Source organism: Amyelois transitella, chromosome 19 (genome assembly GCF_032362555.1).
Source record: "Amyelois transitella isolate CPQ chromosome 19, ilAmyTran1.1, whole genome shotgun sequence".
In the NCBI taxonomy this organism is placed as follows: Eukaryota; Metazoa; Arthropoda; class Insecta; order Lepidoptera; family Pyralidae; genus Amyelois; species Amyelois transitella.
The window spans coordinates 4,680,523-4,696,088 of record NC_083522.1 but is presented as its reverse complement, the minus strand read 5'-3'; the positions used below and the strand labels follow the sequence as shown (position 1 = coordinate 4,696,088).

At 33.3% G+C, this 15,566-nt stretch overlaps 3 protein-coding genes across 3 annotated transcripts; 2 read left to right on the top strand and 1 right to left on the bottom strand.

The window, feature by feature from the left end:
- The first annotated feature begins 2,239 nt into the window (after positions 1-2,239).
- On the top strand, positions 2,240-5,774 carry LOC106132797 (probable RNA-binding protein CG14230). The gene is made up of 8 exons (XM_013332330.2): positions 2,240-2,531; positions 3,061-3,185; positions 3,448-3,756; positions 3,881-4,063; positions 4,206-4,453; positions 4,682-4,965; positions 5,063-5,293; positions 5,540-5,774. The coding sequence occupies exons 1-8, from the start codon at positions 2,348-2,350 to the stop codon at positions 5,713-5,715; spliced, it is 1,740 nt and encodes a 579-aa protein (XP_013187784.2). The 5' UTR covers positions 2,240-2,347; the 3' UTR covers positions 5,716-5,774.
- Positions 5,767-7,120, bottom strand: LOC106132798 (small ribosomal subunit protein uS9m). The gene has a single exon (XM_013332331.2). The coding sequence runs from the start codon at positions 7,002-7,004 to the stop codon at positions 5,808-5,810; it is 1,197 nt and encodes a 398-aa protein (XP_013187785.1). The 5' UTR covers positions 7,005-7,120; the 3' UTR covers positions 5,767-5,807.
- A 205-nt stretch (positions 7,121-7,325) lies between these two features.
- LOC106132713 (uncharacterized protein PF3D7_1120600) lies at positions 7,326-14,621 on the top strand. The gene is made up of 5 exons (XM_060949498.1): positions 7,326-7,523; positions 7,788-8,097; positions 8,393-10,303; positions 10,389-10,508; positions 11,636-14,621. Exons 1-5 carry the CDS (start codon positions 7,461-7,463, stop codon positions 12,634-12,636), a joined length of 3,405 nt encoding a protein of 1,134 aa, XP_060805481.1. The 5' UTR covers positions 7,326-7,460; the 3' UTR covers positions 12,637-14,621.
- The last annotated feature ends 945 nt before the right edge of the window (positions 14,622-15,566 follow it).

Genomic DNA, 15,566 nt, shown 5'->3' with positions numbered 1-15,566 from the left:
ATGTCATTCGTACGACACCGCTGAGTCCTAGTATCTAAGTAGCATTTAAAAATGTTAAGTAAAACAAGTTAACCATTAATAACCATTCCAAAATGTTATTGTAGGTTTAGAAACCTTTTTATTTTTAGTGCAATATCAATGAATTTTAAAAAACGTTAATTACAAACGTGATCTTGATATAATCAAAGAAGGATCCAATGTTATTTTTATCCATCATACGGTTGAAGGAAAAACTTTCTATCAATGATATAATCTTGTTTTATATATTTCTAATATCATTGCTTCCCATTGTACAAAAAAAAATATTAATTTTATGACCAAAATTATGGCGATTTATTAATTTTATGAATATTTATTCACAATTTCAATAAGGATTTTAATCTTTAGCGAAATTAGATTTGATCGTTTAAAGTTGTGTTTAAGTCTTTAATCGCTCGTTTTATTGAGTGTGTACTGAATTTCTTGATATCACTAAAACTTCTTAATAAGAACTCCATAAATCATCATCAGAAAAAAAACAAAATAGGATAAACTATATAGTACATATCTCTAATTAACGTCAATAATCTATATATATATATATATAACCATATTATGAACGCTTTCAAAGCGATATAAAAGATCACCGGATAATTTACATAATGTCGCCAATATGTATTTTTTTTTTTTACTTATAACTATAAGAACCGAACTCGAAACTTAAATCATTCTAGATTGATTTCTTAAAATTTCAATTACATGACATTATTTTTCTTACTTTTTTAGGTTTCGGGCCTACAGACTGTATGCTTAACCACGAGTCCGAAACATAATTTCTTATGATTATGTATATCACTCACATAATCATAAAAAATTATGTTTCGGACTCGTGTCACTAAACATTTAGTAGCTTTACTTAATAAGCCAATACTATCGTCCCATAGATGCTTTCTTATGAATTAACTTGCTAATCAGGTTGACTTTTTTCAAATAAATAAATGCCAGTGTACGTGGCGCTATATTGGTAGCCGTGCCTTATGCTGGTATTTGGATATTTTATACTATTGATTTCTAGTTATTAAGTATGAGGTTATTATAATCGTTAAGTAATACGGATGAATGGATCTTGCGTAATAGCAGTAATAGGGAATATTTAATTTTGTTTAGTTATTCATTCGACCCTCATTACAAGACTGACTTGTGTTAAAATTTTGACGGAAATTCAAAACTGAGAATATACGAAACTATATGTGAGAGATGGTTATCGTATCTGTATTTTCGGTTTTTAATTTGATCAACAAGTATTTACAGCCAGAATTTCAGCACTCATTGAATAAATATTAGTGGATGAAGACCAATTTGGCAGCTTATTCGCGAACGTTACCAAGACAATGTCTTATCGGAACGTTATAAAGTTACCAACGATATAAATAAAAAGATAAGACTTTATATATATACATATTATTATATTCTTTTTCAACGGTCGTGAATAAGGGAGCTGGTCGTTAGTGTAGATAGCATGTATATTATTAAAAAAGGTGTTTCTGTAATGTCTGGATAAGTCAACAAAAATCCTAGTATGTCGCCTTTTTCTATATAATTGACTTATTTCTTGCTGCTGTTCACAACGTAGTCTCAATGTATATACCAAACTTCCTAGTAAATATTAGTAACACAGTATTATGTAAGTGAATTGAATATTATCTGTGTTATGAGAATTGTGGCAATAGATTTTATATTACTTAAAACAATTATTAAATTATTTTTCTTCCCTTGCCCATCCTGTTTAATTTGTAGTAGCGGCGCTCGCAGCCGTAAAGAGGCAATTTTTTTCAACAAATCTTGCAACAATTCAATAAAATAATTATTAGTAAAATTTGAAGATTGGTGCAGTAGATAATGCATGAAAGGCAACAAAACAAACCGGTTGCAGATATTCTATTTGATGTCTTAAGTTTTTTTATTTCGTAGGTACCTATATGTTCTTTTTTCTTTTTATGAATCATCAAATGAAGCACGTTGAAACTTTTAACTTACCAAGTAGTTACTTAAGGTTTGGCGACGGAGGTTTTGAATAAGAAATAATGAACTTAATAAGAACATCACTTCCATTTTAAGCGTTATAATATTATATGGCTCGTTCACGAAAGACATTTTGATGTTTATGGGTTTTGGTGTTAACATTTTAAAAAAGTCCTATTTTGACAACAGCAACACTTTGACATTGACAGCATACTATTATTTTGACATATATAAACATAACCTTAATCCTGAGTTAAAGTGGCATGCGTCGAAGTTTTTATCGTTTCTAATTTGTACATATTTTAGTTTCAAACCTAAACTTACGTATAGTTAACAGGTTTTAAAAATGTCTCATACGCGTTTATTTGTGGGTAATCTTCCGGATAAAACTAGTAACGAAGTTTTACGGGAAGCATTCTCAGTTTACGGAGATGTTACTAACTTAGAAATTAAAAGCAAATCTGGTAGTAGTGACGAAAAAAAATTTGCTTTCGTTACATTATCTGGCAGTAATTATGATATAGAATCCTGTAAGTATATTTTTTATCTTTACATCTAAGTATTATTAAGCTAATTTTGCCATGCTCATATCACAATGTGATGAACAGAAAAGTAGCAAAATTGAAACTGCTGAATCGATTTTCATTAAAAAAAAAAGCAAAACCTCAAATAAAAGGTTTGTTAAATGGACTTAATACCACTAAATCATTTATTAACTGCTTTTGCGTCTTTATTCTGTACATAATGAATCGCGGCACCAATAAAAAAAAAACCTGTCACTATTTGAATCTCAATTCTATCATCAAGCCAAAAAGCCGAATGTCGCCTATCAGTCTTCTGTCTTTATATGCATGTATGTACAATTAGTGGTGTAGCGAAGATTCCCTTTTAACATGTCGTTTGTAGATATCCACATTCTTAATACTGCCTACACTTCTAAATACACAGACATGAATACTTATTTTGTTATAACTAATTAAAAATCATATTAACATAAGACTATCTGGTAGATAGCTTTTTACTTAAATTTCATTGTAAACTTTTGTCTGTATTTTTCAGGTATCAAACATTTTACAAATGAAAATTTTAATGGCAATAAATTGTATGTAACTAGAGCTAGAGAGAGTTTCTTGGAGAGACTTCAACGAGAAAGGAATGAAGCTCAACAAAAAGAAACTACCAAGGTATTGATGACTAGTTGTAAAATAACTCTTTAAACAAGTCAGTAAAACCAAAGTTAAGTGTAAGATTGTTAACCACAAAGCACATTAGTTTTTTGATGTGATGAAAAGTAAAATGACATTAAAAATAAAAAAAAATCCTTCCAGAAAATTTCTGTCTACTTCAGAATCTTTAAAATACTTTGTGGTACTCTTGTATTTTCATTATTTAGAAATCTTACAGATAAGTACCTTGAATATTAATAACTATGTTTTAAATTTTCAGAAAGATAACCATGAATTTCTTCCTGAAAAAACCCCCATTTTAAAATTAAGCAATAAATTAAATCCTCGAAAACGAGTGAATGATGACAAAGCAATAATTGACACAAATCAACTACCATTAAAGAAACCATTTGTTTTTGAGAAAAGTCAATATTCAGAATTACCTGCTGTCAGCGCAGGTGATCCTGTTGACCAAGAAAAAGATAAAAAGAAGCAAGATTCTGACAAAAAGAGAATGGAGTCCATGAAAAAGAAGCGACAAGAGTTCAAACAGAAACAAATGATTATAAAAACTGGTTTGATTGGGATAGTATGTATTTTTTATATACATCAAATATTTATACATTGTTATTTTCAGATATCAACAACTTAAATAAAATTTATATTCTTTAGACAGTGCAATTGTTTGAACTATTTTCTTTTTTTGATTTTAGGACAAAGTTCAGAACAAAAAAATTGTCTTCTCTGATGCAGAGGATGATGATGTGGAACAAAATATTACTACAGATGTCAATATATATAACAAGAAAAGCACTTTATTTGATGATGATGATGATGGTGATGGTGAACTTAACTTTGAAATCAAAAAGCAATATGAAGGCAAACAGGGCCAAAAGGTAAATATGAGCTTAAGAGCCACCTGCAAGACTAAGTTTTCAAACAACGTAGTTTTGCTTCAATTTGCAAATGATACATTCTTTTTCTATTAAACTTAGAGTTCTTTCTTTTTTTATTGGTATCTGAAATGTTCTTTTAAAGGTTTTAGATTTACAATCAAGATACAAATCTGATAAACGTTTCATCTTAGATGAGAGATTTGTGGATGAAGACAAGTCGGAAGAAGGCAGTTATCAGCCAAAGCCACAGTGTACAGAGGAAGAGGTTGAAGAAGTTGTGCTGAGCCAAACTGATGAAAAAATAAAACAACTCAACATTTTGCAAGATGTTCTTGGTGTGGCTATCAAATCTCACATCACACAGCCAATTGAAGCTAAGGACAAAAAGAAGTAAGTTGAAAATTTCATTCCAAAAATATTATATATAAAAACAAATAAGGCCTGTTATTTGTTTAAAATATTACCATTGTTTTTGTAAGATATCAAAGTTCTCTTTTTTTGTGTGACTAAATATTTCCTAATGCAATTTATATTATTTGAATCACTTAAATAAAAGCATGATAAGAATAATTGAAATTTTTCATCAATATGATAAGTAATCAATTTTTAATATTTTAGAGCAAAACTAGGAATGCTTCGTTTTGATCCTTCACAACCAGATCATGCAAAATTCTTAGCACCGAAAGAAGAAACAAATCAGGAAACCTTGAGAAAGGTGAAAAAGAAAAAGTTAAAAGAATCACTGGAAGAAAAACCAGCTCAACAGGAACAAGAGACAAATAAGGTTGAGGTTTCCAAAGAGCAATTTTATAAAGTGAGTGATTCACTGAAAGAGGCGATTGCACAACCCACAACATTTAGTCTCAGAAGTTTATTTGGTACAAGTCAACCTGATGAAAAAGGTGTGTTATAATACTGATATCACTCAATCTTGAGGGCATTTTCTATTAAGTAAAAAAAAAATTGTGTAATAGTTGAAAATATAATTTCTGTTTTTAGATAATCCTGAGCAGGATTCAAGTTTTATAACATTAGAATCAAAAAAAGAAAAAAAAGTTAAAAATCCATTAGATCCTGGTGAAAGGAACCCATTTGTTTACGACTCATCCGAGTCTGATGATGAAGCAGAAAGTAAAGAAACAAAACCACAGGCAACAGTGCCAACTACAGAGCCCAAATCTGTTTGGAAAGAAAATTTATTTTTCTCAGATATTGATAATAGACTGAAGGGTAAGTGTTTGTGTGATTTTTTCTATTTGATTTTTTTATTTTTACTATGATTGTATGCCGTATATGTATACGAGGCCTAGACGAAGTAAAGAAAATAGTACTTTCATGACAAATCTCCAGAATCAGGGGGTTGGCTGTACAACTCAAATCAGTTTCTTTTTAAGAAAAGCAAACATAGTAGGCCGTAACAAATTTTTCCTATTGTACATACATACATATGTTAATAAAAATATTTAAAAATTTCAGAGGGTTTAGACTTCTTTAGTAGGCCACTGGAAAGTCAAGTAACCAAAGAAAGGAGAGAGTTGAAATCTGTTATGAAAAAACGTCTCTACAACAAGGAGAGAAAGAATCAGATGTTCCAAAAGAAAATTGGTGGGCGGAAGAAAACTATGAAAAAGACCTACAGGAAAAAAAGCTGATTGTGAACTGAAAGAAGAACTGTTCTTAAAATAGAATCAATTAAAAAACAATTTACAAACTACTTCTTTATTTTTCATTTTTAACAAATTATTTATCTCCTCTTCCATGTAGGTTTTTTCCTGGCTCCTGGTTGTCCAGGCTTCTTACGTTCACGACGCCTATGATCTCTAGTCAGCAACCCAGCCACCTGCATCTTCTCAAGCATATCTTTATCTACAAAACTTCTCAGACCCCAAGCTATACCCCATCTTATAGCCCCAGCTTGGCCAGATGGACCACCCCCTTCAATATTACATTCAACATCCACACGATCTTGCATATTTGTAAAAAGAAGCGGAAACATAACTTGTTCTCTTGGCTGAACATCCTCAAAATATGTTATATCCTTTCCATTTATACAAATTTTTCCAGTTCCAGGGGACCGAATAGTTACATCACCCCTAGCTTTCTTCCTCAGGCATTCATATGTAGTCACAAAAGCTCTGCCTTGATCATCATAGCTAGGCTTTGGTATTTCCAAAGCAAACTTTTGACTGACTAAAGGTTTTCTATATTTATCAATAAATTCTTTATGCCTATAAGCATGTGGCAGAGAAATTAGCCTTTCCATTACTACTTTAAAGTTGTCATATTCTAAATCAGTAATTTTCTCCACAATCACCTGCTCCAACTGCTCTTTGGTCAACCATGCACTGCTTCCTAAATTAAGTGACTCATTAGGATCAGGTGTCGCTTTTTTTCTTATAACCTTATCATGAAAACTGATGGATTGTTGTATGTTTTCAACAGTATCATAGAGCAATTTGAAGAAATTAGGTTTCCCAGTGTAAAACAAAAAATGGTGTGGCCTTCCTGCCTCGTCAAATTCCGCAGCTTTTCGAGCTGGGAATATTTCCTCAGGTGGCTTCATTAAAGGACGCGCCGCCGGATCGTAAATGCCACTAGGAAACAAATATTCAATGGCTCGATCCACATCCTTTTGTGTAAAATTCTCAGGATCTTCACCCATCATGTTAGCAAGATGGCGCTTACCAATAGTGTATTCAAACTCTTGCTTTTTCATAAACTCATCATGTTCTCTTGCCCTTTCTAAGTAAGCTTTCATAGCTTTACTAATTTTCTTCTTTTTGTTCAAGGTTTCCCAATCCGTGAGATTGTTAAAACCATCGGATGAAGTCGTCGAGACTTTTGTACCATATTTACAGCTACTATAGATAAATAGAGGTCTAATACAATATTTCGTCAAAGGGAAAATGTGTTTTATTCCAAAATTAACAACTAGAGCCATTTTAAAAGGATGAGAATAACATTTCCATATAAAGTCCAGATTAATGTAAGCGAAAACAGTTGTACATAACCTTAAAATAAAACATCGTCATGACAATGAAAGTGACAGGTTGATTACATTTACATTCTAATTTGCAAAATGACATTGATAGATTTCAATTTAAAACGAACAAACCGAAGAAGTGAAGTTGACATGTTCACCCGAAAAACGGAACGGAATCACCAGAGCAAACCCATAGACAAGAAAAGAAAGAGAATGAAATGAATGAATGAGCGTCGTCTCGGATACGAAAACTGAGTCCGTTATTTATCAAATACCTAATGCGCCGGCTTGTTTTGTTGTGATTGCGTTGTGCTGTACTAGAGAAACCCTTTAATTCGTAAATATTTGTAAGAAGTGAAGCAAAGTGTCGTGATGTATTGTGTAGCATAATTGTAACTTATTATTTTGTCCGTCATGTCTGATAGCGATGTTGATTTGTTGCCAAATAATATGTATACTTTTCAAAATGAAAGCACGGTTAGTATTGGTGGTCAACTGTATAATAGTTTTATTCATACCGTTTCTGGCAAATTAGAAGGACTTATCAGTTTCTATCGATTTTTTAAGAAACGTCGAATATATAAACAGACAGTCATTTGTATAGAGACACTGTCGTTTACGGATCTTGTGCAATGAATCCAAATCACATAACAAAAATTTCTTTGCAAGTATTTACATTAATTGTCAATTATAAGTGCTAATATTCGGAAACACTAAACCAAAAAATTTTGTCTTTTTCAGACTGTGTCTGCCAGGGGCCCTAACATAAATGCCTCTAATCTCACTGGCGTGAGTTTTCGTAACAACATAATGACTTCAACCATGAATATGCCACGTAATTTTGAGAGACAAAGGTATATGGAGCGAAGTCATCACAGAAGTATGTACTACAGTCAGCCAGCAGCTCCTGCCTCACCCCCAATGTCTCTAAGAAGTGAATCAAGCTTCAGACCAAGGAATTATCAGCACATGTACTATCCACATGCTATGAGCTCCCAAAGGTCCATGGTAAATGGTAGGAGTGGATCTCCAATGTCGGTGAGGAGCATAGGTATGTTATATATTCCAGTAAGTAGATACAATATTGAAATATGAACTACATTTAAAAGTTATGAATTATGTTACATATTCTGTAAGTTACAATTACCATTTTAAAATGAAGTGTTGCCATACATTTTATGTGAGGCAAATCAGATCTATGGCTCATTTGCAGGGCTTAGAGCTGTTATAATAGTACCTATACCAAGTATAGCAAACTTTTTAACTGATAATTCTTTTATAAAATCTATATTTAACTATTTTTTTTTTTTGGTTTTGTATAAGTAGATAAAATATGTATATTTCAGATTCCAATGCTACTGTCAGTGCAGCAGACATTGCAATGGCTTTCAAAAGTATGAACTTTAACAAGTATGACTTGAGAGTAATTAAAGATGCATACAACCAGTTCATGAAGAAAAGAATGCGCAGAAAAATTGAAAAGAGAAGAAATCTTCGCCTTTTTCTAAAGGGTCAGCGACGTAAATCTGGCTATGATTCAGGGGAACTAGGAAGTGATTCTTCCATTAGTAGTGACGACTGCAGGTCTACAAGGACATCTGTATATAAAGATAACATTTCCACATGCAGATCAACTAAGACTAATTACTCGACCAGGACTAATTACCAAGACTTTAGAAGAACCATAAAAGAGGGGGACCTTTACAAAGACTGCACTGAAAATATTAGACAAAACACATTTAAAAATATGTTAGGTGTAGCACCGAGAAATGCAACTACTCATTCACAAAGTACTGTACAAAATGAGCCACTATTATCTCAAAAAGATCGTTTTAAATCTGGATTTTTACTACCATCACAAAGATTCAACCAATCTGTGGCTTCAGTACCTATTCAAGAAAAGCAAAGCAAAATACGAAATTTGCCATTAAACCAAAGACATATGGAATCTGGTCACACAGGTGATAACAGTGAAATAGAAAGTGATCAAGAGGAAATATTTTCAGAAATTACCATAAGAGAAAACACTGTTAATAATGCAGATACCCATAGGACACAGAACATAGATCCAAGAAAGCGATGTCTCGATATTGATGAAGTCCAGTCACATAACAAAAAAAGTAAGTTGTCTTCCCCACCAAAGAAAAATAAAACTGACATGCTACAGCGAGTTGAAAATGCTGGTTCAAATAAAAACTGTAATGAATTTCAATTTCTCAAGCCACAATTTCCAATCAAAAAGTCTGGGAATGTAAAAGTTAAAGAGACATTGTTAGCAAAATCAACTGCACCACTCCCTGATATAGGTACAGACAATGTGCCACCTAAGCCACAATTGGCTCAGCTTCCACCTGATGACAATGATGAAAATAAGCAAAATGAAATAAATGAACAGCAATCTGATTTAACCCAGCAGTCTACTAGTGACATGTCAATGAGACCTAGTTTTATTAAAAGGAAGCTTTATACACAAAAATTAGATTTATTGGAAAGCAAAAATCTAAGCAATGACAACCTTGCAAATAGTCCTCAAAATGTGTACTCTGCTATACAGAAGGAGAAAAATAAAGCAAGAAAATTGGTAACCAACCAGTCTTGTCTTAGTAGAGATGTGCGGGAAGACAATAATCTCTTGGACTTAATACATAAAATTGTACCACGAGACCGCATGAATGTTACTAGTGTTACAAATAAGAGCGAAGTTGCCAATAACCCTGTTAAAAATAAGTCTGAGGATGATAAATGGGATGTGACTTCAGTTATTAATATGGATAATAATGACGACGTAAGTGATACATATACTGATGAAGAGATATTTAATAATGAAATTTCAAATAAACATTTGAACATTACTGAAAATAATACAAAGAAAAAAAATATTGTTGAAGAAAAGAAATCAGCAGAAAATGAGCAGAAATCAGTATATGAAAAGAAAGTTGCAAATGAAAAGAAAAAAATAGTAAATGAAAAGAAACCAGCAAATGAGTTGGATTCAACAAATTGTCATAAAATTTCAGCAAACGAAAAGAAAACTGCAAGAAGAATGGAATCAACAAATGAAAACACAAAATTAAAAGAAAATCATCAGAAAGAGAATGAAAAAAAAGCTGTAAATGGGATGAAGACAATAAATGGAAAGAAATCTACAAATAGTAATAACATTGACTGCAAAATTGTTGTTGAAAAATTACCATTAAGCAAACTTGCCAAAACAATGTCAGTGGCTGAACAATCAAATTTATTTAGAAGAGCAAAAGGTAAAAAATAGTAAAATTGAATTTTTCTTCTATTTGTCAATAATTAAAATTTTGTTAGAAGTTATAGAATTTTCAATTGTTTCAGATACAAATAAAGGAAATGGGTACAGCTATGTGAAATCATTTTGGGATACAGATTTTGAGAGTGATTTCGAAAGTGGCCCAATACAAAACAGAGTTGAAGAAAAAGAAAATATAAACCATGGTAATTATTATAATGCCTATAATTATATAAAAGTGGACATTTGACTGAATTTTTTATTGACATATCAGTGCACCGCCCAAACCACTGGGTCTAGAGTTGAAATTTGGTATGTAGGTAGGTTTCATGTGGCCTAGGAGTGCAGTAAGAGAGGATTTACGGAATTCCTACAGTAACAGAAATGTACGGAACCCAAGGCTGTATGTCGATATCTGTATTTATTATTCTTAGATAGAAATAATGTAGTTTATTCTAAGTATCCAGGACAGTGCACGTGAGGAACATGGTGAATGGAGGTTTGCATGCTTTTACGAGCAGTGTGGATAGTTTCTGTATCCAAAAAGGCTCGACTGGCTGTGCATAGGGGCGTGTTGGTCCCGACATTAATGTATGGGAGTGAAAGTTGGGTATGGCAAAAGAAGCATGAAAGCAGAATAAATGCAGTGGAAATGAGAGCTATAAGGAGTATGATGGGTGTGAAATTGAGTGACCGGATAAGGAACAGCGTGATGAGGGAATGTTGTGACGTGATAGAAGATGTAGTTACAGGAATAGAAAAGGGTATGTTAAGATGGTTCGGTCATGTGGAGAGGATGAATGAAAGCAGGTTGACTAAGCAAGGAGAGTGTGGAGAGAAAGGTCTGTGGGAAGACCTAGACGAACGTATCTTGATTAAATTAAGGACGTCCTGGTAAAGGGTCAGGTCAAAAATACCCATAACCGGCGAGCTTGCATGAAGAGAGTTATGAATTGGGATGAAGCAAAGGAAGTATGCAGAGATCGTGGCAAGTGGAAAGAGGTAGTCTCTGCCTACCCCTCCGGGAAAGAGGCGTGATTTTATGTGTGTATGTATGTATCCAGCGGCTGGCTGTACATGGCCTTTCAGTCTTTTCGAGACCCTTGGGTCTCCCGTATCCCGTAAGGGATAAAGACGTGATATTTTCAGATATTGTTAGAATTAATGTCATGTAATATGTTGAATATATATTATATGATATTTCTGGTAATATATAGATATTCACAGATCTATTTTCCATTTGTATATTTCTGAGTGGAGTGGAGCTGATGGTCTTTTATAATGGTGATGATTTTAATATTTTGAAGTTACTTATATTTACTTTTAATTGCAGGTAAGTCAATTAAAAAGACTACAAATAAAGTAAATAAAACACTTGATACAACTCAATCCCAATTTGTATGGAACAAACAATCTAAACCCGCCGTCACCTTAAAATCTCATACATTTTTAAGTCAAGCAAAGGCAGTTAATATAAACAAAAGTTTCACTAAGAGGACCTGTGAAAATAACCAAGGAAAAAATAGTAGTGAACGAAAAGAGAAGATCGCATATAAACCTGCAGAAAAATTAACAAAAGCCTTGTCTAAAAAAATTGTTTTAGATACATATAATTCCACTGTAAGTGATAACACTCAGAATGAAACTGCCATGAACATTAACAAAAGTCGCACACGGCGGGCGAAGAAAAACGAAGCCAGTACAAATAAAAAAAATGATGCAAAATCTCATGAAAAAATCAAACAAACAACTGCAAAATCAAGCTCTGACAAGTTCCAAGTTGATGGAAAAAATACCCCCAGAAGATCTCCTCCAAAGAAGTTTATGTGTTGCAAAGAGCCTTTGCATGTTAATAAAAACGGGAAAAATGAAACTGAATTAACCAAAAATAAAACTGGTGTGGACAATTATAACTCAACATTTGGTGACAATACATTGGATGAAATGATTAAAAATGGTAATAGGACTCGTGCTTTGCGAGCTACAAGAAGAAAAAATATGGAAAATTCTATATCAGATAACTTTGAAAAAGATGACAGTAAAATGTTGAATATGACATTAAGATCAAGACAATTAGATAATAACACATCTACAGAGAACACAAGTAAAAAAAAGTCTCAAGTGCCTAAAAGAGCAGATGTGAAAACAAGAAACACGTCCAATAGTTCAAAAACCAAAGATACCCAAATAAGACAAAAAAAGAAAAAAGCAACTCCTGTCAAAGGCCAGAAAATCAATGATCAGAATTCAGGGAAAAGACAGTCACCTAGGATAAACCAGGGGAAATCGGCTGCCATAACTCCTGTTCGTAAACGTTCAGTTAAATGTAAATAGAACCTCTTCACAATAAATTTTAAATGCATTTTAGAATGCCACCAAAGATTCAGGGCGAAATTGGAAGGGATGAAATCGGGTGAGGCTGCAGGGGATTGGACCGTTGCTCGCATTTATGAGCAGACAGAAGCTGTAGAGAGAGGTAGAGGTGTGTTAGTTCTAAACAAATGTATGGGAGTTAAATTTAGGTGTTGCAGAAGAAGAACAAAAAGAAGATATAGTGACAGGTGTAGGACAGTGTGGGGAGGACGAAAGATAGCATTAGGTTAACCACACAAATGTACAAGAAGAATGTGAATGATAATATTTCAAAAGGAAGGCCAAAACGAACCTGCCTTGATCACATCGAGGACATGGCGAAAGGTTAGGTCAAGATTACCCAAACCGACGAACTTATGAATGTGGATGAAGCAAAAGAAATGTGCAGGTTTTGTGGCAAGTGGAAAAATGTAGCCTCTGCCTACCCCTCTGGCTAAGTGATTTGAAGTATACCAATAGGTATTCGAGAATGTATGAATCAATCTAATAATGTCTTTGTAATATATTTTGTACCTGGCGTACTATGTATTCACGGTGGGCCATATAGAAATGTGTATTTCTTTTCCGTGTGGCCGACTGTACTTATTAAATATTCTGTTGTAACGGATGAACAATTCCATACAAGCATGCTACTATATTATTTGGACTGAGTCTTGCGTTATTTTCTGATCGTGTCATAATAATTCAATTTGCTGTTATTTTTTTCCTAAGAAATCATGAAAGCAAGTTGAACTTTGTGTAGATATTAAAGTTTTATGTATGTTTTATATTATTTCGAGATAAACACTTTGACAATTATTAGTATAACAAAACATTTTATTAGAAGTCAAATGATAACAATTTTTTGAATATTTTCCTCGATTTTGCGTATTTAGTATGTGTGACATCACTTCTATTTTAACATATTGTTCTCATCCATTTTAGCATTTGCTAGCAAGCTTAACCATGAATTAGTTTTTAAATTATTTGAATACGAATATTAAGTAATACTGTGAACAAATCATGTATTACAAAAAATATTATCTCTTAAGGTTTGGTTGTTTTATATAGCTGATAAGGTTAAGGAGTTATATAAGGATACAAAAAATTGCATATGTTTAAAATAATACTTTTAATTTACTAGTTTAGATCGTAAAAATTAACATATTACCGAAATTCATTAATTATGTTACAGTATAATAACAAAAATATGTATCAGTATTCACTTGTCTTGTATATTATAAATATTTTCTCCAAACCAGAAATATTACAGTTCAAAGTGGTTTCACATGTAGTAAACTTCTTTTGTAATTACGTGCAAGTTCCCATTTAAGTCTAAAAATTGTAATGATCCAGAAATACTTGTATAATAGCTATCCCATGATTTTGTTTTAACATACCGGAAGGATTGTGGCCAGCGTACCTATACGCGAACGTAGAAAAAGCATAGATACGTTTTATATTTAGTGTTTCGGTTTACACTAGAGATAAACCCGTGCAGCGTGCCGCCCACTTCATTCGACCTAGGTCTTACCGACTCGAACAAACTGGATTGAACATATTGTGTACCTAATTAATGAGCGAAGTGCAGCGTGCCACCGACCGACGACAAGCGGTCATGCTGCACGGGCCCTTTGCCTTCTCAACGTTCATTAATTAGCCAGCAGCAGAGCTATCACCTAGAGAAATTAGACAAAGGATGGACAAGTCCACTGGACAAGTCTCACCATAACCTACCCTCGTAACAAGGCCGACTAAATTAAATGTTTATCGCCAGAAAATCTATTGCTGTCCCGTTTCACGTTATAATAAAAAAAGGGAAACGGCGTTAACTTTTCGCGCGATAAAAGGCCGTAGAGCTATAACACAGGTCAACAACCTCTTTGTCTGCGGTCGTATGTCCAGTCAAGATGAACGCTGGTACTGTTTCAAATGTGTGCCTATATAGGTTTATGAAATGATAATAAACAATCATGTTTTATTAATTTTTTGTTTTATTATGCCAAAGTACTCACCGACACACGTTTGGGCCGTTTTAAATGACTAGGTACACAGAACGAACTTTTGGTTTGAAATGATTTAAAATCATCAATGAAGCTTATCTAAACTTTAGAAATTTGGAGCTATAGTCTATCGTTTTTGAAATGAAATTCATTTAATTAGGTTTGTTACATAGAATTCACAATTGCACTACATGCCGGTCCATTCATTGCTTGAGACTTACTAGTTCCTCTACCATTTACTAGTCGTATATTATGTCTGCTTATAAAATAATCCATTACGTCCTTTTGACACTTAAGCCCTTGGTGAGGCTACCCGCAACGCAAGTGCCGTAGCCGCTGTGTTATTCCAATCTGGAGCGGTCCTTATAGTCTGTTAGTAAGCACTGTACGTTTGGAATAAAACCGTCCCAATCACCGAAATAGCCTTTCTGTGAATGTTTAAGCTGCTTCCAACGTCGCTAAACATTCAGGGATAACTGTCACTGGGATCATGGGCAATAAAGGGGGTAAACAATACCAAGAGGTCCAGTTTTACCTGTGTACCATACCAATAACTTTTTTGACATATTGTAGTCAATATCAAATTACCCAAATTCAGTGCGAAACTTTAAATACCAAGCCATAGACCCGTGGAGGGTAACTAGTCCTGCGATTGACTAAACAGACTACAAAGTGACAAAATCTATTCCTCCTCTTGATCTCGACAATCTTAAAATCTTATCATCCGACCAAACATCAGTAAGAAAGAAATTTCTGGCTGCGCCACTCTTCCTGTTCTTAGGCAGTGATCATTAAAAATTATACTAATCGAAACTGCTTCGTGACGTGACGTGTCTTGAATAGAATAGGTAGGTACCTTGATGTGCAGTATTAATAGATCTGGATTCGTCAAGTTGTACGGTTGTTGTG

What these genes read in the sequence shown, in the direction of transcription:
- LOC106132797 (XM_013332330.2), top strand. Translation starts at nt 2,348, where the DNA reads ATGTCTCATACGCGTTTATTTGTGGGTAATCTTCCGGATAAAACTAGT. An exon ending in TAATTATGATATAGAATCCT is followed by an intron (nt 2,532 to 3,060) that starts GTAAGTATATTT and finishes TGTATTTTTCAG; the next exon opens with GTATCAAACATTTTACAAAT. An exon ending in AAGTCAACCTGATGAAAAAG is followed by an intron (nt 4,966 to 5,062) that starts GTGTGTTATAAT and finishes TTCTGTTTTTAG; the next exon opens with ATAATCCTGAGCAGGATTCA.
- LOC106132798 (XM_013332331.2), bottom strand. Translation starts at nt 7,004, where the DNA reads ATGGCTCTAGTTGTTAATTTTGGAATAAAACACATTTTCCCTTTGACG.
- LOC106132713 (XM_060949498.1), top strand. Translation starts at nt 7,461, where the DNA reads ATGTCTGATAGCGATGTTGATTTGTTGCCAAATAATATGTATACTTTT. An exon ending in AATGTCGGTGAGGAGCATAG is followed by an intron (nt 8,098 to 8,392) that starts GTATGTTATATA and finishes TGTATATTTCAG; the next exon opens with ATTCCAATGCTACTGTCAGT. An exon ending in AAAAGAAAATATAAACCATG is followed by an intron (nt 10,509 to 11,635) that starts GTAATTATTATA and finishes TTTTAATTGCAG; the next exon opens with GTAAGTCAATTAAAAAGACT.